The following is a 22,279-nucleotide window of genomic DNA, read 5'->3' on the forward strand; positions in this document are numbered from 1 at the left end:
ATGTAAAGTAACCGTGACCCCATGTAAATGAGGGCTGTTGGTACGGCGCATGCGCGCGCATGCTCAGAATCACGTCGCAAATACTCAATGCTTTCGACGTGAACGTAACCTACGCCCTGCCCCATTCACATACGCTTATGCAAACTACATGGGCTGCGCCATCTTTTTGGTGGTTTATCTTTACGCCGGCGTATGTCTTACGTAAACGGCGTAGCTTACTGCGTCGGGCATACGTACGTACGTGAATCGGCGTATCTTGCTCATTTTCATATTCAACGCATTAATCCACGTACACCCCCCTAGCGGCCAACGTAAATATGCACATAAGATACGACGGCGTAGGAGACTTGCGTCGGTCGTATCTTGGCAACAGTGAGGCGTATCTCATTTTAAGAATGCGCGCAAAGGATACGACGCATTCATTGTAGACAGACAACAAAGTGGCTGCTCTGTGTTACTGTAGATACTCCTCATTCAGCTAATTGTACTGTGTATCTGGTTTACTTGTTTGGACATCTCAGCATGTCTAATGGCTTTCCTTCTGCCCTGATGATGTGAAGTATAGTACATCGCCACAGAGGTAGCAGACTGTACTGTATACAATCACATTCATTTCCACATGCTGTGTGCTGTATGGAATGCATGTCTGTTCATGTCATCCGCTTTTCAAGATGATATGAGCTTTAATATTTGCCCAAATAACAAAAATAAAATCGGATCAAAGCTATATTTTCTTCATGAGGTATGTATAGGTTCTTCCAAACAAAGTTCATGTCGGGAACTGCTTAAAATTGTAAGAGACATGCCTTTGTTAGAAATAAAAGCCATTGGGTTGATATTGGCCGCTGGATAATATAGATCTTCCTCTTGAATTTCCTTAAAGATTGTCCTATGCATGTTCAACCTGACACAGGAGCTGGTTGTAAAAAAAAAATCGGACAATTACACTTATGCGGGACACCACAGTAGACGTGCTGTCTGCAGGTCAAAAAATTTTACACTGTTCCCTAACTTTAAGGGAATTTTGTTGTTCAATTTTGGATATTGTATATTAAAGTGATTCTAAAAGATTTGTATTTTTCCTAAAATGAAATGTTATACAGTACTTATCTCCTCTGTGCAACGATATTACACAGAGCAGTTGCTTACCTCCTATTTGACAGTCCCCCACTAACACTGTCTGCTTCTCTTCCTAAGAGTGCCCAATCATTAAGCCAAGTGCTAAGGGGGCACCTGTACAAGTGTACCCATTGATCTGGGATGTGCGTGTCCATAGACAATCAAAGGGCTGGTAATCTCCATCCCTGCTCCCTCCTCACAGGAGTTTGGTAGCCGCCGGAGGCTATGGGTCCTGTTGCTCTTGGTATTCCCTGTGAAAGCAAGAAGAGAAGAACGGTGCTGCAGCTGGGACAGCACTGGATCATTGACTCTAGTGTTTGGGGGTGGGGGGGTAGGTAGGTTAGGTAGTGGGGACTTTTTTGTCTAAATGTAGGTAATGCGTTAAGATAAAAAAAACGTCCGGTAAGGCCCGAGAACACCTCGGCTGACCTCTGAAAGACTCTGTTCCCAAGATTTGCTGAGGTCAGCCGAGCTGTCCTTGGGCCTTTCTGTGCATTTCTAAACGCCACCGTTCGGCTCCAACGCCCCCCCCCCCCACCTCATGCCAAACACGGTACTGCACACCACTTTGGCCTATATTGTGCTCGTTTTGCGAGACTTTTGTCTCGCAATCTGAGTTAGGATTTTTAAAAATACAGTGCTCGTATTGCGAAACGCTTGTTAACCACGTTTACTCGCAATCCGAGGTTCCACTGTACAATAAATGTGCAGTTTTACATATGAGGAAGGTGCTAATCAACAATTTTTGCCAGCTACTTAGGGGGGACACAGATCACAACTGGTTTCTGTTCACAATCTTTGGGAAGGGATGAGCTGAATAATCTAGGTTTTTAAGAATTCACAACCGGTGCGTTCCATTCAGTTTGTGTTAAATACAGTTTTCTATGTGCCGTTGTGGTGACTTGCATTGATAAGGTGTGGAAAAAAAGTCAATCACTCCACACGATGTGAACAGCCCTGATTGAAACCATTCAGATTTGTCATCATTGCCTATGTGGGTGGTCATGAACTTGTCAGCAAGTAGTGAAGGGTACATTACACTTTTGGTATCGGTCATTACTTTGTCTGCGTCATTGTACCCAAATAAGATTCAAAGTTTTGTTTTATGAGCTCTTCGTGGAAGGACCGAACTCTGCTGAGGTCTCGGAGAGCCTTCTGTGTTCTGACCATCCAGTGTATTGTACAGTGGTAGTAAATGAGTCACTGTGCTTATTTTATTCTGCTTTGACATCTCTGCAGTCTTTCACCAGTGACATTTAGCTGAGTACCCCGATGAAAGGTTACTTCCTACTGAGATGGCTCTTTGCATGGAAAGGTTAATGGAATCGTAGTGATACTATTGGGTTTAAAATGTTGCCCAAATCTTACTTTTTCTAATCCATGTTTTACTCTCAAAGGACACATTCAAATTGTTATTGCTAAGACTTTTTAATTTCTCATTTGTAACCTTGGTATGAAATTGTGCAGGTATGATTATAGGCTGAAAGTAGAGCAATACGTTTGCAGGCTGAGCAGCAAATAAACTCATGTTCATATCCCATAAACAATAGGATTCCCGAAGGATCACTGTTAAAATTTTCTTTTTACTGTGAGTCAAAATGGCATGCTTTAAAGGGGAAGGTGCTACTGCTGTTTTAGAAGATGCAAGCTCTAGGACCATTTCCTTATTCTTTTACTACTTACTGTGTGAATAACCTTTTAGAATGCATGTAAAGCCAAAACTTTTTTTGGGATACAGTAGGAAAAGGGGTTAACACCTCTGTCAGGTTATATTAAGCTGTCTGTGAACTGGGGAGATTTTCATTCATTTCCTGTGCCATTTAACCTCTTATTTAAGTGGCCACGCTAAATGTTTGTGTTTACCCAAAAAAAAATTCTTGGTGGCCGTGGTCACTAGGACAAATAGAGAGTAAATCTCCACAGCGAGGACACAGACCGCCAAAAAAAAAACCCTGCCATGGGTCTAACCTTTGCCCACTCCATCCAAAACCAAAAAGCTTTTGACAAGTTTGCAGCCAGTGCAGAGGTGGATCCCCTAACAGGTACATGTTTACTCTAGTGTCCTGCTGTGGTGGTGCTTACCCAGCTAGGTGTAAGTTATGCACACTGTCAGAAAGAAATGAGCACCCCTCCAGTGACTGATTAAGGCTCAGGATTTCTCTCACTGTACTGTATTCATTAGATGCCACATATCTTGCTATGGGTATAGTTTTGTCAACACTCTTGGTACAGGAAATCCTGGTAAGAGAAATCATGTAATGTCAGAAACAGGCGTTTCAACATGGGAAGCTGGTGTATGTGCAGAATAAGAGTAATTGCTCAATACACTTAGTAAGCTAAATATACCTGCTGTCCTTATCTTGCTGAATGTTCTTTTAAAGGATAACCATTTTGGGAACTGGAGCCAAGTGGTTGACTGTTCTAGAAGAGAAGAATTTTAAACCTCGTAAGTTGCATTTTACTGTGCTTAAACATTTTAAAAAAACTATATAATGTTTGTGAATGTATTTTATTTATTTTCAAGACTAAATAATATATACTGAGTTTACAGCACTCAGGAGCTTAATCTAAAGTAAAATGTGTAGCACCCTCCTAGCGCAGGCAAGATGCTAGGTACATTTATTTTTTGTCTCCTTCTGCAATCAAGGGAGTAGAGATTGTTTGGTCTGATCTGTTAAAAGTTTGATTGCTTCCCCCTGCCTCTAGGAGAAACTTCCAGAGCTTAGGGAGGAAAGATTCAAATAATCGGCCGGAATATTGATCAGAGCCTACTTAATCCTTGGGGCGGGGTGCCCAGGTGGTGGCTGGGAAGCTCATAAATGGTGTGGAGCCCTGGAAAGATGGTCTTTTTCCAGAAAGAGTTGCAAGCCTTAGGGGCTTTTGCTCCCTATGCAGCCTGTGGATTTGTTCTGTGGTGGCTGAGCTGGGACCCAGAAGTAATCTAGAACTGACCATAGGACTTTGCCAAAGTAATTTGGTCTAGAGAAGGACTGTCTCACTCACTGGATTGTGCCTGGAGGATGCTAGAGGGTGGCAGCTGTCCTGGGGATTTGTGAGTAATGACTCTGAATTGATTCTTGGTGACTGTGTGCTTTTGGGATATGCCAGAGGTTGCTTGGACCCAGGCTCTCATAGGGTCTCAGATACTGGCCATTCTACATCCTTAGCACTGTCCTGGACTGTGAGGTTAATGCCCTCCTGTATTGTGCACCGTTCATGAGACTGTGCTGGGTAACAATAGCTGTGAAGGGTAACCAGATGCCAAAGAAACGTGCCTTTATGGCCAGGGCTGTCTTAATGAGAGGGCACACCTGGGCACTGCCCAGGGGCCCAAGCTGCATGGGGGGCCCCTGCCCTTTACCCAAAGCAGCTGGTCCTTGAGCCCGGGCTGCCCCGAAATTGGGGCTGCCCCTCTACACCCCAGATATCCCCCAGCACTCTGACCCCTCTACACCCCACATATCCCCCCAGCACTCTGACCCCTCTACACCCCAGATATCCCCCAACACTCTGACCCCTCTACACCCCAGATATCCCCTACCTCCTACCTACTTGATTTCTGTTTACCTGCACTGTCTCCATTGTAGGGGTCCCAGAGCATTATTTTGCCCAGGGGCCCATGAGGCTATTAAGATGGCCCTGTTTATGGCTTCTAGCTGTGAGGCCTTAGGACTGTCCAATATTCAGTTACTCAAGGAGAAGATTGTCCACACAGCCAATTGCTAACTGCTTTGGTGTATCCCATAATCTAAACAAACCACTTTTTGTTGTGTTCTCTCATTAGAAAACCCACAAAGATATAAAGCACAAGTGTAATAAGTATATCCTGTGTTAAATTTTTATTTGCTTTAAATAAAGGTTTTAAACCATATACATCAGGGCTCGACAAATCCCGGGCGCCAGGTCGCCATGGCGACTAGAAATAGGGTCCTGGCGACTTGGCTTAAAAGGGGGGGCAAAAAAAATAAAAAATCTGGTGGTGAGCCGTTGGTATTACAAGTTATTACCACCAGATGTGTAAGCTGGCGCCATCTGGTGGTGGCCGTTGGTATTACAAGTTAAGCATTACAAGTTAAACAGCAATTCTAATGTAATTTTTCATTATTTTCACTACCATCTTCTTCCCTCTAATTAGAACCCCCAAACATTTGATATATTTTTTATCCTAACACCCTAGAGAATAAAATGGCGATCGTTGCAATACTTTCTGTCACGCCGTATTTGCGCAGCGGTCTTACAAGTGCACTTTTTTGGGAAAAAATTACACTTTTTTTAATTAAAAAATAAGACAACAGTAAAGTTATCCCCAATTTTTTTAATATTATGAAAGATAATGTTAAGCCAAGTAAATTGATACCCAACATGTCACGCTTCAAAATTACGTCCGCTCGTGGAATGGCGTCAAACTTTTACCCTTTAAAATCTCCATAGGCGACGTTTAAAAAACTCTACAGGTTGCATGTTTTGAGTTAGAGGAGGTCTAGAGCTAGAATTATTGCTCTCGCTCTACCAATCGCGGTGATACCTCACATGTGTGGTTTGAACACCGTTTACATATGCGGTCGCTGCTCACGTATGTGTTCGCTTCTGCGCGCAAGCTCGACGGGGCGCGTTTTCTGGCTCCTAACTTTTTTAGCTGGCTCCTAGATTCCAAGCAAATTTGTCAACCCCTGATATACATGGCAAACACAAATTTTAAAGTTTAAAGCAAAACTTAAATTAACCCTAACCTTTTTTACAGTATATTTACAGTGCATCTAAAGCAATTTTTTTTAATGTTCAATAGAGTAGGAAATAAAACCCTGGTCAAGGTTTTTTTTTTTTTCCCTGCATGGACTTTGCCTGTTCTCATGGGTTTCCTCCAGGTACTCCCAATTTCCTTCCACACTCCAAAACATGCTACTAGTTTAATTGGCTTAGTATGTGTATACAAATTGGCTATGCTATCCTGAGCCTGAGTTAGGGAAAGATCTGATGACCTAATGTATGCTGAAAGGAAAATTCTATGGGGGAAAAAAAGCTTTCAATCATATCAGGCCTGGCCCACAGAATTGCAAAGAGTTGTATACAAAAACATTCATACAAAACTGTTTTTTTTTTTTTTCTTTTTTTCTTTTTTTTTTTTTAAACAAACATTTATTTTAATGTAGTAATCTTCTTCCTCCTTTTTTTTTTTACAGGTGAAACCAACAGCCTCAAAACACTTCATACGATACTATCAACTGGATCACCATTAAAGCCACAAAGTTATGATTATGTTTATAATCAAATAAAAAGAAATGTTCTTCTTGGATCCATCTCTGGTAAAAGTGTTTGATTTTGTTTGAATCAGATGTGTTTGTTATCTAAAGGGTGTCTCTAAGTTGAGTGATATGAAACCCGTTAGGATTGCTAACATGCTTTTGATTCCTGAATGTTTTAAAAATTTGTAATTTAGGTTTGATTATTTGATCTAGCACGGTCGCGGCCACAAATTCGCACAATGTTGAAGTCGCAGTAGTGTGAAAGGGGCCTTATGCCGCGTACACGCGGCCGTTTTTCTTGTCCTAGAAAAAACAAAGTTTTTCTTGACGTGATTCTTGTCTTGCCTACACACGATCGTGAAAAAAAAATGCTGGAACAAAGCGCGGTGAAGTACAACACGTACAACAGCATTATAAAGGGGAAGTTCCATTCAGATGGCGCCACCCTTTGGGCTGCTTTTGCTGATTTTGTGTTAGTAAAAGTTTGAGAGACGATTCGCGTTTTTCAGTCTTTGTGCTTTTCAGTCTGTTACAAACGCTAGTTTTACCAGAACGTCTCATAACTTGCTTCTGAGCATGCGTGTTTTTTTCCCGTCGTTAAAGCCTATACACGATAATTTTTCATGACGTGATAAACGATGCGAAAAGTTAGAGCAAGTTCTGAATTTTAATGCCCATTTTTCACGTCATGAAAAATGCTCTGGAGCCCACACACGATCGTTTTGTAATGACATTTAAAAAAGTCATTTTCACGTCATGAAAAACGGTCGTGTGTACGCGGCATTAGACAAATTTGTGAACAATATTTGAGAGAAATTGGCCTTTTGTGTATATTGAAAAATTTGTAGCTCTTTAAGTTCAGCTCATGATAAATGGGGGCAAACACAAAAGTGTTGAGTTTATAATTTTGCTCAGTGTATATCCAGGGATGCCGCTTACCTCTATCTTTTCTGTTCCTGCTAACCCAGGGCTGTGTACACACTGCTTTGTTTACATGTAGCCTTAGATGTCGGCCATCCAATACACCCAAGTAGTAAAAACAACACTATTCCTGTTTGATTTAAAGTGTTAATAAACCCACAACAGTAAAATCAGTGTATATATGCAGTAAAGCATGCTTATTATATTCAGTGTGGAACCTAAGGGGTTAATACTCTGCATTGTGTAAAAAGGATGTTTGATCCTGTCTTTGTTCCTCCTCTTCCACTGTCCCCAGACCATCTGCACACTCAGTCAGTCAGTCAGTCAGTCAGTCAGTCAGTGTCAGAGGTGGAGTAGGGTGCTTCGGACCTTCCGTTACGAGCCTGCTCCCACCCAGACCTGACAGTCAGCTACTAGGCAGACTACCATTACCTGTCCTGCACAGGGAACAGCTACTAGGAACTACTGGGAACCAGGAATCCAGCTCTCTTCTCTCCTCGTGGACTCCTTCATTCGCCGCAGGTAAGACCCTGCCTCTCAGGGCCTACCATCCAGGGGAACCACTGACGGCCGTCCTTCTCAGGGCAGCCGTTACTCAGACCCCTCACTGCGGCTCTCTATTCCCCTCTTGGGCTCGGCATCCCCACTCGCACGGCCACCCACGATTGTGGTGGCCCCTAGACACCCCACCTGGGTGTATTCTCGGCGCTTCTCGGCGTTTTTTACACGCCCGCGCCAGCCTGCTACTTTCCGCGGCCGCCGCGCCTCAGGAAAGTCCGCGGCTTCAGCCGCGGCCTACCGGCGCTCCGTCCGTTTTCTCCCTGCGCCTGCCACCAATAGTGCGGGTCTTTCTGATTATCGCCCCCGCACCCCCAGAGGTCCCCTCCACCCCCCCTGCTAAGCAACCAGATTGGGGGAATCATTTTCTTACCAACCTGGTTGCCCCCCCAGCCTGGGTCCTGTATCTTTGCCTGGCGGCCATCTTGGTGCACCCCAGCAACAGTGACACCCAGCATCCCCCCCCCCCTCTTTTTCCCCTCATTAAGTTCAGCAGTCTTTGACCCAGGGCTTGAAGCCGATCGCCTTTAGGGATCAGGAAGGAATTTTTTTCCCTGCCGCAGCACATTGGCCAGCTTGCCCAGGGTTTTTTTTGCCTTCCTCTGGACCAAGGACTGCTGAGAGCGAGGATTCTCCGAATCCTCTCTCACCGATCACCCGCACCCCCGCCCACGGTGACTGGCAACAATGGTTAAATTGCGATACTCTGCGGAAACCATTTGGGGTCTGAGACAATTCGCAACAATATTACCTGCCGTCACCAAAAAAGCCTTAAAATCAGATCAACTTTTGAGAATCGATCGACGATCGATCATCAAAAATTTCAACCATTCAACACAGCTCAAGCACATATCATGTGCGTTGCTTAACACTAGATCAGCAGTTAAACACCGATCAGAAATCCATGATTTCTTACTACAAAACGATCTGGACTGCCTCTTCATTACAGAAAGTTGGCTGTCAGACGATTGCAACACCATTCTTGGAGAACTGGTACCAGCAAATTATCGTATCCTAACGGAAAATAGAATAGGGCAAAGAGGAGGAGGCCTGGCGGTGATTCATAAGTCTCATATTGCAATCACTAAACCGGTCCTTCAAAATCCTCTACCTTTTATGGAAACTCTTACGCTTCAACTTCAAGCTCACTCTCAGGAGACCGTTCACATTCTCCTCTGCTATAGGCCCCCTGGGCCCAAATCGCATTTGATTTCAGCATTAACGGAGTTCATATCCACTTACTCCCTTAACAGCAATCATCTTTTGCTGCTCGGGGATTTCAATTTGTGGGCCAACTCCTCACAGGATCCCATCGCGGATGCCTGCATCGACCACCTGGAAGGGTTAGGTCTTCAGCAACTTATATGCGGACCCACGCATGCTTCAGGTCACACTCTCGACCTAATTTTCAGACAAAATCTGAAAATAAACATTCTGGGTATTGAACCTTTGCCATGGACAGACCACCATGCAATTAGCTTCATAATTCCCAGAATTCCACTAGTCATGAAAGTACCCAAGCCGGTGACAATACACTGGGCTAGATCTCAGAGGAAGCTCCACTCGGAACTCTTCAGATCTACCCTGGGAAACCGAATTGGGGCTATTCCTCCTCAGCTAGCAGCCTCAGATACTTTGGATGCCATAAATGCAGCTCTGCTACAGTCAGCCGACTTAGCAGCACCAAAGCGCAAAGTCCGCAGCCGGGCAAAAAAGTCCAGCTGGTTCAATAACCAGCTGTCGCTATTGAAGCAAGAGCGCAGAAGGGCGGAAGCCGCCTGGATAAGAAGTCCTTCAGAAGACCGCCTCAACTTCTACAAAGCAGTAACTACACGATATCACAAGGAAATTTTCAAAGCCAAGAAACTTCACTTTTCCACGGTGATTAACAGCGCAATGAATCGCCCACGTGAACTCTTCAGGATGGTCACCCAGACCATGAATCCGGGATGTCTTGAAGTCCCCACTTCAGACACCCAAGAGTTCTGCAATGAACTATCGGATTTCTTCATCAACAAAATTGAAAAAATTCGGGTAAGTATTCGGCAAAACAATACTCCACTCAGCCCCCTCTTCAATCAAAACACCGACGGAACGCCTCTACAATCAACTAAGTTCACTTTGGAACCCATCTCCATTGATACCACAAAAAAATTCATTGGTGCGCTGCGCAACAGCACAGCACCCAATGACATCATTCCCACCAAGCTACTGAAGGAATGTGCCGACATCCTGGCGCCTCCGATCACACAGCTTATAAATCAGTCATTTAAGGAAGGCATAGTGCCTTCCCTGCTGAAAGAGGGCACAATCCTGCCGATCTTGAAAAAACCTAATTTGGATCCTATGGACCCAACTCACCGCCGTCCCATAACAGGTCTAAATGCTCTGTCCAAGATAATGGAGAAAGTGGTGGTAAATCAGCTGCAACAGCATCTGGATACCCACAACCTACTCGATCCATTTCAATCCGGGTTCCGTCCCGGACACGGGACAGAAACGGCCTTACTGAAAATATGGGATGATGCGCTCGAGGCCGCAGACGAAGGAGAATCGTGTCTCCTGGTTCTGCTGGACCTAAGCGCAGCCTTTGACACAGTAGACCATAAATTGCTACTGAGACGACTAACAGAAGTCGCCGGAGTCTCAGAAGATGCCTTACCATGGTTCTCCTCTTTTCTCGGTAACCGTTCACAAACAGTGAAACTGGGATCTTTCACGTCAGAAAAACGCGCGGTGCCATGTGGGGTCCCCCAAGGATCCCCCCTATCACCGGTGCTGTTTAATATCTATCTTCGTCCTCTCTTTGATATTATCAGTAGCCAAGAACTACTCTATCACTCGTATGCAGACGACACGCAGTTGTACTTTCGCATCTGCCAAAAAAAGGATCATCAGCTCAGATTAGAGAAATGTCTCTCTTCAATAGAAAACTGGATGACTAAGAGTTATCTCAAACTCAATAGCGCTAAAACAGAACTCTTTATGTTCAATGCCAGTCGGAAGAGACAACCGACAACTAACTGGACACCTTCGCCCATCCTGGGTCAGACCATCTCCCCTAGCTCCAAAGTCAAAAGTCTAGGAGTCACGTTTGACACCTTCATGACAATGGACGCACAAATAGGGTCAGTAGTCAGCGGGACGCACCATTTGATGCGCCTTCTACGCAGACTTATTCCATTTATTCCCAAAGAAGACATAGCAGTCGTGGTGGGAACAATCGTGAATTCCAGACTGGACTATGCAAATGCCCTTTACCTCGGGCTCCCCAAGTACCAAATCGCTCGTCTTCAAGTCGTACAGAATACGGCCGCTAGACTTGTGACTGGGAAAAAATCTTGGGAATCAATCTCACCTTCGCTGAGATCCCTTCACTGGTTGCCAGTGAAAGACAGAATTGCATTCAAAGCACTCTGCCTGACACATAAGTGCATCCATGGGAAGGCTCCTCGATATCTTTGCGACAAGATCAAAACGCACAATTGCAACCGCATTCTGCGATCCACCGACCAAAATCTGGTCAAGGTTCCTAAAACCAAATACAAGTCCAAAGGAGAAAGAAGGTTTGCTTTCCAGGGCCCCAGGCTTTGGAATGCTTTGCCAACCAGCATTCGGTTGGAGCAAAACCACCTGTCTTTCAGAAGGCAGATCAAAACCCTGCTTTTCTGAAAGGCATGAGACACTAACAACTAGCGCCCAGAAGCGATTCAGTTCGCATGTGCCGCGCTATATAAATTTTTCATTCATTCATTCATTCATCTCCAGATAAGAACAGAGGGTAGGGGACACGCTGCACATGCTCACTTTGGTGTATATTGATAGAGTGTTTTTTTTTTCTTGGGAGAGTGCATGTGATCAGCACAGGGCCAATTAGCACTGTCCAAACAGAGGGTCAGGGCTCCTGCATTCTCCATGTTCTGTGTACTATAGGAGACCAGATATAGTGAATGCAGGGTCCTGGGATTGGTAAAACTTTAACGTATTAATGATGATGATGTCTATGCTGCACACGTAACTGCTGCAAAAACAAATCCCACAGTTCTAGAAGCAGGCAGCCCCAAATAAGTTTAGCTAAGATCTTCCTATATCCCCATCTTCTATGATTCAACATGGCTAGTAGTGGAAAATGCACTTTTAGAGGGATCCTTGAATCCTTCCTCCCTGGTTCTACCAGTTGTTTGTGATATTCACCGACAATTGTATTGTGAAACATCAAATGTACTTCCCGTGTGTTCTAAAATAAATAATACTTTTGTTCTGTTGTAGGTGGTACAGACATTATAGCTTGTTTTATGGGACAGAATCCTACCATTCCAGTATACAGAGGGGAAATCCAGGCCAGGAACCTGGCAATGGGAGTGGAAGCATGGTGTGAGGAAGGTAATTATTTTATTTTGTCAGTTTTTTCGAAAACCACCAGTATGTTTATTATGTTCTATCAATATGTTACTATAATGCAAACGGCAGTGATAGACATTTGTTGATGAATACTACTTTTATCAACTGCTGTATCTGTTCACTCTTTACACTGCATAATTAATGGCACCAGTAGATTGTATTGTTCAGTCTTGTAATAAAGATGTGGGAATATGCATGTGTGATATGGGCAAGATGGATTTTTTCATGTTGGGTTATAATGGTTCTAGGGATTCAGGAGGGCTTATATTAAAATAAATGTTGCCATATATAAACCTGTCATACTTGTAATGTAAATGTGTACTTGGATACATAAGTATGGTGTTGCTACTATGGATGTTGATTTGAAAGGAGTATATTATTTTTTTTATTTTTTTTTTTCACTTTACATTTTTTGGTATATTTTTTTGTTTAATATTCAAAAACCAATTAAGATAAAATGTTCCCAAAAACAGAAAAATATACCTTTCAAACTTGATGGTCTCTTTAAAATGCAATCCAGACTTGAATGCTCCCATTGTCTTAAAAAAGGCACCCCAGAAAGGTGAAAGAACACAAAGAACAAACACTCAAAAGCCATTTAAAGCCCTTAAGTCTTAAAAATATTTTAAACCACCATCTAGAATTTTTGCCCCTCTATGAACAAGTCGGCTAGAGAAGAGAAAGCAGGGGAGGATTCCGCATAGTGTAGTATTTCTTTAAAAGTTTTTATTGCATAAAAATGAAAAGGTACTCACAAACTGACAAAGTTTAAAATGATAATCCACGAGCGCCTTGCTCGTCTGTTAACGTCACTTTCGATGCCTGTCCATCCCTAGGCGTGGCATCACGGTCATGTGACTTCATCATCCCCTAAAGTATTGCACATTTTATTAAGTTTGCATTATTATCATTTTGCACAATTGATGTATATATGATAACACTTTAAGGGATTGACCATTCGTTTATTATTTTAGGAAGAATTTATTGGATTATTGCACATTATGTATTGCTGTCACGATATTTAAAGGGCCAGGTTTAGTTGAAGATTCCCATATACTTTTATTTTAAGCAATTGTTTGAAGCACTCATTTTTACGATTTATCTGTGTAAACCTATTTAAACAGCGCAGCACCACCCTTCTATATTTTCTGTCCATTATTATTTCACAGCATGATCAATAAGACATAGAAAAGATTCTTTTTCATTTTTGTGAACAGTCCAAAAATTGAATTTTGTTTCTTGAGTCACATACATGGTTAACATCCTGACAGAGCAACACAGAGTGTAAGAGTTATGCGTTTGTTGTGTCAATCCATTCCACTCCTTGTGAAGGTGTTAATACCAGGTTTGCAATGAATACATTTAATTAAGTGGGTCACACTAAACAGTCTTCTTTAGAACATTCAATCTGTGAATCAGATATGTTTTTTTGGCAACCACATTTACATAGCACACAAACATGTTTTAATAAATTAAGCACACTTATGCTGATTACAGAGCCTATTTATAGCCAATTAAGAGATGTCACTATCTACTCTCTGCTGGACCCCACCGTGATTAGACCACTCTGTGTCTGCATTTTATGCAGTGTGTATGTGTGTTTTTTTTAGTTTATTTTTTTAATCTTGACCCAGACCCTATCTGCATGGTGTTTGCATCCTCCAACAGTCCAAAGACATGTTCATTGGTTAACTGGCTCCTAAATTGGCCCTGGTATGTGTGTACAGATTGGCTTAGCATGTGTGTTGAGCCATTCCCAAGTCCGAGTAATTGGAAAGGGTTGAATGATCTTGTTTAAAAGAAACAAAAAAAAAAAGAAAATTGGCAATTTAAAATGTTCGGTAAAAAAGGCTTTTTATAGCGGTATTAAAGAGGAAGTAAACCCTGATGGGTTTTACTTCCTTTTTTGTTCCCTGCAAAGCAAAAGCATGATGTGCTAGTATGCATCGCATACTAGCACATCATGTGACACTTGCCTGCAAACTAAGCCCACGCTGTCCCCACTGGTGGCCGCATTCATGTTCACCCCTATTCCTTTTGGGGCCGCAGACTCCTGCTCTGTGACTGGCCGGAGTCGCGTGACATCACTTCCGCGGCATGCGCATGGGAGCCGCCAGTCACGGCATTCGCTAGTGAAGAAATGGCACAGAGGGACGTTTCTTCATGGCGCATGTCCCAATGACATTATCGGCACACGTTTAGGAGATATTTACTGTACCTCTAGGTAAGCCTTGTTATAGGCTTACCTAGAGGTACAACTTGAAAATGGAGGTTTACAACCTCTTTAAACCCAAAAATGTCATATATTGCAGCTTGCCAATCCATTAGATGTAGTGTATGTAGTGGCTGCATTAAGCTTCCCTTGTTACTCGGGATAAAGCTTTTACATAAATAAAAGCTGATCATTGTAAGCTCATCATAAGCACACTTACCTGCCAGCCTGCAAAACAACTAAATTGACAATTTCCAACAGTTTACCTTAAACACAGAGGGTCTTCTTTGCACACATTTGCAAATATATGCGTATGACAAGCAGACTAGTGACATGGATTACTGGAACCATGTCCGGTGGTCTGATGAGACCAAGATAAACTTCTTTGGTTCAGATGGTGTGAAGTGTGTGTGGCGGCAACCAGGTAAGGAGTACAAAGACAAGTGTGTCTTGGCTACAGTCAAGCATGGTGGTGGGAGTGTCACTGTCTGGGGCTGCATGAGTGCTGCCAGTACTGGGGAGCTACAGTTCATTGAGGGAACCATGAATGACAATATGTACTGTGACATACAGAAGCAGAGTATGATCCCCCTCCCTTCGGAGACTGGGCTGCAGGGCAGTATTCCAACATAACGACCTCAAACACGCCTCCAAGACGACCACTGCCTTGCTAAAGAAGCTGAGGGTAAAGGTGATTGACTGGCCGAGCATGTCTCCAGACCTAAACCCTATTAAACATCTGTGAGGCATCCTCAAACGAAAGGTGGAGGAGAGCAAGTTCTCGAACATCCACCAGCTCTGTGATGTCATCATGGAGAAGTGGAAGAGGAATCCAGTGGCAACCTGTGAAGCTCTGGTGAACTCCATGCCCAAAAGTGTTAAGGCATTGCTGGAAAATGATGGTGGCCACACAAAATATTGACACTTTGGGGCTCAATTTGGACATTTTCACTTAGGGGTGTACTCACTTTTGTTACCAGCGGTTTAGACATTAATGGCTGTGTGAGTTATTTTGAGGGGACAGCAAATTTACACTGTTATATGTAGTGATATAAATGTCCAATAGTGGAGTCCGATTAGATAATTGATATCTTAGGTATTGGTATGATGACTATAAATTAGGTTGTTCCGCAGCAACACACAGGCTCTCCAGAGAACGCATTTTAATTCACTTCCAATAACGAACAAAATCCAAATTCCACAGATGATACAAAATCCAACAGCGTAATTCAAAGTCTCATCTTAGACCTGTGCCATATTTCTCAGAGAATACATAGAGAATATATATTCTGATCACTTCCAGACCAACATATATTCATACAGAGAATACATAGGGGCCCGGATTCAGAAAAGAGATACGACTGCGTATCTCCTGATACGCCGTCGTATCTCTGAGTGTGGTCGGTCGTATCTATGCGCCTGATTCAGAGAATCAGTTACGCATAGATATTCCTAAGATCCGACAGGTGTAAGTGTCTTACACTGTCGTATCTTAGGCTGCAATTTCAGGCTGGCCGCTAGGTGGCGCTTCCGTATTGGCTGGACGTAATTTACGTTCACGTCGAAAGCATGACGATTTGCCGACGTCATTTGAAGCATGCACACTGGGATTCAGTTGCGGCCGGCGCATGCGCAGTTCGTTCGGCTTGGGGACGCTTTTGATTTAAATGATACACGCCCCCTACCCGCCGAATGTGAATTCCGCCGGGTGATTTACGCTACGCTGCCTCAACTTTACAGGCAAGTGCTTTGTGAATAAAGCGCTTGCCTGAAAAACTTGCGGCGGCGTAACGTAAAAGACATACGTTACGCCAATATAAAGATCCGCTCTCCTACCTGAATCTGGCCCAAGGAGTATATTCTCTGAGTGACAAGGCTCACCTCTAAGTTTATATTCTCTATCCACTGAATAGCTGAGCAATTTGATTGGCCGTCTTTGATCTACATCCTGTCTTTCAGAGTGGCAGGTAATGACCTCAGCCGGAGTCACTAATTAGTATTAGGGAGCTAATTAGTATACATCCTTGCATACCAATAAGCTCCCTCTAATAAGTAATTAGATTACACGTGGCCTGAGTAATGGTTTGATGTGTAAAATAAATTCATCCTGTCTCTTTGGACTATTGACAATCAAGAAGCGTCTTTTGATGTGTAACATGTAATTACAGGTTTGAAATCTGGCCTGATCAATTTTGGACTTATAACACAATAATACGACATATATATATATATATATATATATATATATATATATATATATATATATATATATATGTATGTATATATTCTCATTCCACATAAATCCACATATATTACAACATTATACAAGCTGTACACTCACTACTTTACATTGTAGCAAAGTGTAATTTCTTCAGTGTTGTCACATGAAAAGATATAATAAAATATTTACAAAAATGTGAGGGGTGTACTTACTTTTTTGTGAGATACTGTACATATACAAGTGGGAGATAAACTTTCAGTTGATCATATGGCGATTTTATAGATGAATTTTGTTGTGTCCTTTCTCAGTATACATCACAATGGCACTACAGTGACCTAGCATTAAGGACAATTGTGTGGTGTAGTTCATGTCGGCCATACGAAAATTGGATTTGGTTAATATTGTCAAGGGACTTAAAGTGAACCTGAGGTTTTCTAGTGTGGGGCAAAGAAGCAAGTTCACTAACTTTCTCCCTCCCCAGCAGTACACACTCACCTTTGCTTACCTGCCACTCTATACACTTTAAAAGATGATTGTGTGGTTGGTTACTGGGGGTTCTTGGCGCTTCTCAGCACTGTTATTAAGTATAGATACAGTTACTGTGAGAGCAATATGTATTGCTGTTATTGTACACATCGTAATGCTAACATTACCATATAATTATGCAGATAGATATTCATAAATTTTCTCTATTTTCTCTAGGAAACGCGGTGTGGGGGGAAAGCGGAGAACTAGTGTGTTTAATTCCGCTCCCATCTCAGCCCACACACTTCTGGAACGATGAAGATGGCAGCAAATACCAGAAAGCATACTTCTCCAAATTCCCAGGTACCGCATTAAGACAGAGAAATGTTGATGAATAGACACATACTTGAACCACAAGCTATCAGCTGTAATTAGAAAGCACATATAGGCAGTAGGTGGTCGTGTTTGACCAAAAGTCATTCGGGAAAAATGCATTTAATACGTTATAAAGTACCTAATGAGCCAGTATATTCGTATCAGCCTTTGAATTATACATTGTCTACCAATGAGACATTATTAGAGTATTGTGAAAGAAAAATGAACAGCAGTTGGGTGCATTTTGTATCTCTTCATAAATGCTATGTTCATTAAAATTGATCCAAGTATAATTTTATAAAAAAAAAAAAAGGATTTTGCTTGTTCAGATGGGGCTCTGCAGAGAAGAAATCATGCATTACTTTTTTTCATATAATAATAAAATGTAGTTTAAAGCTGAATGCCAGGCAGGTATGAAAGGTGCAAATGAATACAACTCTGTAATTTAATATTGTATTATCAAAACTGAAGTGAAGCTTTTTTTTTTGGGGGGGGGGGGGGGGATGTGCGACGACACAGCAACTTACACATTAGTTATGTGCAATGGTGTATATCCTATTACCTGCATGTGGCTTCTTCTGCTCAAAATCCCTTTTGCAGCCTCCGGATACTGCTGTGAGTGGCTATCTTCCTGTGCTGTGAAGGTCAACAACAGCAGCTCCATATCAGAAAAGTTACTCTCATGCTCCCCTTCCTATTCAACCCCTCCTTTTGCATCATGGGAGTAATGCATAGTATGGCAAGTTCTACATATGGCAGAGGAGGTAGGTGGTGGGCAAGCAGCAAAACTTGAATAGGAGCTACTGCTGTTGACCTTCACTGTGTGGGAAGACTGCTGCTCAGGGTAGTATCCGATGTTGAAGGGGGCAGAGCACAGAGGATTGTGAGCAGAAGCAGCCATCTGCAGGTAATGGAATACACATTGTTACATATATGGTACTTAATGCATATGTTGCTGTATTTCAAGAATACATTGTACAAAACCTCAGCTTTAAATGTATTTCAAGAGCAAGCAGTATTGGTACCTGAATTTGGCCTGGTATTGGTGTTATTATACAGCAGAGCTCAGAGAGAGTGAGGGTGAAGCAGCACAAGGAGCCATTCAGGTATATTTCATGAGTGGGAAGGAGAGCTGTAAGTATAAGTGAAACATCAGCAGAGAATGATGAGGTCACCTCTCTTGCCAGGCAGGACTGTACTGTTGGTAGATGTGTGTAAATTTCAGTACTGAATGGATATAAAACATCTGGCAGGTAAAAAAAGCTCCTTGTCTATGTATTTCATGTGTATTTAGCTACTCTGTTTTAAATTTATATTTGCACATTTGCAATCAAATTTTAGAAAACATCGCTATACGTTACGTGCCCCATTCACACAGCATACTGAAATAAAAAATCTTACACTTTTTTTTTATGCTTTTCCGGAGAAGTCCCCTTGGCAGACTAACATTTCTGAACAATTTCACAGCGACTTGGCTCCAACGACAGACTATTTCCTATAAGATGGAAACGCCTAGCTTCTAAGTCTTTAACCCTTATGTTAGGACAGATGGTATTTCAATCTAGTTTACAGCTAATTAATGAGTTCTATGAAACAACATACAGTTGCAACTCAAAAAATTTGAAAATCATCGAACGTTTTCAGTAATTAAATTCAAAAAGTGAAACTCGTATATTATATATATTAATTACACACGGTGCAATTGATTTTGATTATGGCTTACAGCTAGTGAAAACCCCAAAACATTCTGTATCTAAGAAAATGTATAATATATTATAGAAGACCAATAAAAAGATTTTTAATACAGAAATGTTGGCTTACTGAAAAGTATAGTATGCACTCAATACTTGTTCAGGGCTCCTTTTGCATGAATTGCTGCATCAATGCAGTGTGGCATGGAGGCAATCAGCCTGTGGCACTGCTGAGGTGTTATGGAATCCCAGATTGCTTTGATAGCGGCCTTCAGCTCATCTGCATTGTTGGGTCTGGTGTCTCATCTTCCTCCTGACAATACCCCACAGATTCTCTATGGGGTTTAGGTCAGGCGAGTTTGCTGGCCAATTAAGCACAGTGATACCATGATCATTAAACCAGGTATTGACACCTGCCCACAATGCCAAAAGTACCAAGTCCTGCTGGAAAATGAAATCCGCATCTCCATAAAGCTGGTCAGCAAAAAGGAGGCATGAAGTGCTCTAGAATTTCCTAGTAGAGGGCTGCTCTGACTTTGGAATTAAAGTGGTTGTTCACTTTTAAAAAGATTAATTCCCTCAATTTTATCCAGGTATAATGCACTGTAAGTGTTTTTTTTTTTTTTAACCACCGCCTCCTGCACATATACGTCGGCAGAATGGCACGGCTGGGCACATGTACGTACAGGTACGTCCTGTACTAGTACCCAGCCTTGGGTCGCACGCCCGCGACCGAAACCCGGTCCGAAGCTCGGACCAGCGGACCCGATCGCCGCTGGAGTCCTGCGATCAGTCCCCGGAGCTTTAGAACGGGGAGAGCCGTATGTAAACGCGGCTTCCCCGTTCTTCACTGTGGCGGCTGCATCGATCGTGTCATCCCTTTTATAGGGGGACACAATCGATGACGTCACACCTACAGCCACACCCCCTACAGTTGTAAACACACTTCAGGGAACACATAACCCCATCAGCGCCCCCTTGTGGTTAACTCCCAAACTGCAACTGTCATTTTCACAATAAACAATGCATTTTAAATGCATTTTTTGCTGTGAAAATGACAATGGTCCCAAAAATGTGTCAAAATTGTCCGAAGTGTCCGCCATAATGTCGCAGTCACAAAAAAATCGCTGATCGCCACCATTGGTAGTAAAAAAAAAAAAATTAAAAAAAATGCAATAAAACTATCCCCTATTTTGTAAACGGGGTTTTGCGCAAACCAACCGATAAACGCTTATTGCGATTTTTTTATTTTTTTTTACCAAAAAATAGGTAAAAGAATACGTATCGGCCTAAACTGAGTAAAAAAAAATTCTCTTTTCGTTTATAGCACAAAAAATAAAAACCGCAGAGAAAGCTCTATTTGTGGGGAAAAAAAGGACGCCAATTTTGTTTGGGAGCCACGTCGCACGACCGCGCAATTGTCAGTTAAAGTGACGCAGTGCCGAATCGCAAAAAGGGGCAAGGTCCTTTAGCTGCATTTTGGTCTGGGTCTTAAGTGGTTAAGCAAAGCCTATATTCAGGCTGGTCACATGGCTCCCCGGCCACTCCGATCCAGGGCTACAGCGGGATGCTTCGAGATCTCCCTCTGACGTCAGCCGGGAGGTCACGTTGCCACTCTGCCCCTCCCACTGTAGCCCTGGATCGGCGTAGCAGAGTGTCTGGGAGTCATGTGACCAGCCTTAATATAGCTGAAAAAGGTAATTGGAGGCTTTGTTAAAAAAAAAAAAAAAAAACACTGACATAGTGCATTATGCCTGGATAAAATAGAACGGCTGCCAGTGACAATTGTTAAATATTTTTTTCACTACTCAGAGGCTGCAGGGGGATTTTGGGGGCGGGGGAGGTGGGGGCGAAAACAGACACACTGAGCTGGCAGAGAGGGATGGGTTGAGGGCTAAGCAGCCATGATTATTGTGGTCAGTACACAGGGGGATACTGGATCAGACAGGTTTTCTACAGCTTAGAGGGGCAGGTTAGGTAGCATGTGTACATGGCTTTGCCCTACGTGTTTCGTCAGATGTGACGGCATCAAGGGCACAAGCTCTTACTTTGCATATGCTTTGATCTAGCAATGTAAATTCCAACCCTTCTTACATTACACTACAAGCCAGGCAGTTTGGAGACTAGTGGTGCAACGGATGGTCACTGATCGGCACACCACGCGATCTGCATAGCGCTCCGCAGCCTTGGCCATAGGAAAGGCCCCGGCTTCGGCCTAGCTCCGGAGCAGCGGCCATCTTGGTAGACCTGGTGGCGGCTGTCTCGTCGAAGTGACGTTTTGTTGCCGCCATCTTGCTCCACCCCACACTCCTGCACAGTAATGATAGTGAGAAGGGGGCAAGCGGACATCTTGTTACACCCAACAGAGTTTTAGATTTCAGTTATTTTCAACACAAAACAGAGATTATACGCTTAAATACAGTATTTGGAAATACAACGGACCGTTTACATGTTAAATTTTAAAAGCAGCAGCAAACCTTACATGCTTGCTAATGTAACAAAACACCTCTGATTTTCACATTTAACTAAGGTGTTCTGTCACGTTTGCAACCATGTAAGGTCAGCAGGTTTGCTGCTGCTTTTAAAATGTAACATGTAAACAGTCCGTCGGATTAAGGGTATTTGGAATTCACTTTGATAACACTGTTGTATCAGCAACAAAAATAGAAAGCCAATGATTTACCCTGTTGGATGTGCTCAGTATGATGTGCCCTTCCGTAATGACAAATAGTTTGGTTAGAGGGTATTTAAAGAAACCCTTTTCTTGCTGGATGCAGAAAGACTATTTTAGTAGTCCTTGTTATGTAAAATGGTAGCACACAGCTAATAAATGTCATTAAGCTTATTAGCATATTGGGGTTCAGTTATAGGTGATCCTGGAACCAAGCTGGCTGCTTCTTTAAGTTCTGTGTTCCATCATTGTCACATCTCCTATACTGTATATTTTTTAGTGTATACAGGCTTACTCGGCATAGCGGTGCACTGATGATTGAAGGTGAAGGGAATCCTTTCTCCTCTACTACATGTCACTCTGTACTGTGTCAATCAGGAAAGGCAACAGACTTCAATGCAC

The 22,279-nt window shown here is 42.7% G+C and overlaps 1 protein-coding gene across 1 annotated transcript in view; it reads left to right on the plus strand.

Moving 5' to 3' along the window:
• The window catches only part of AACS (acetoacetyl-CoA synthetase), a 142,061-nt gene that overhangs the window by 98,504 nt on the left and 21,278 nt on the right, over positions 1 to 22,279 (plus strand). The window contains exons 11-14 of the mRNA XM_040347366.1: positions 3,501 to 3,565; positions 6,300 to 6,422; positions 12,111 to 12,224; positions 17,378 to 17,503. Coding sequence (XP_040203300.1) covers positions 3,501 to 3,565; positions 6,300 to 6,422; positions 12,111 to 12,224; positions 17,378 to 17,503 — 428 coding nt within the window. The remainder of the gene's footprint in view (positions 1 to 3,500; positions 3,566 to 6,299; positions 6,423 to 12,110; positions 12,225 to 17,377; positions 17,504 to 22,279) is intronic.

Source organism: Rana temporaria, chromosome 1 (genome assembly GCF_905171775.1).
Source record: "Rana temporaria chromosome 1, aRanTem1.1, whole genome shotgun sequence".
Taxonomy (NCBI): Eukaryota; Metazoa; Chordata; class Amphibia; order Anura; family Ranidae; genus Rana; species Rana temporaria.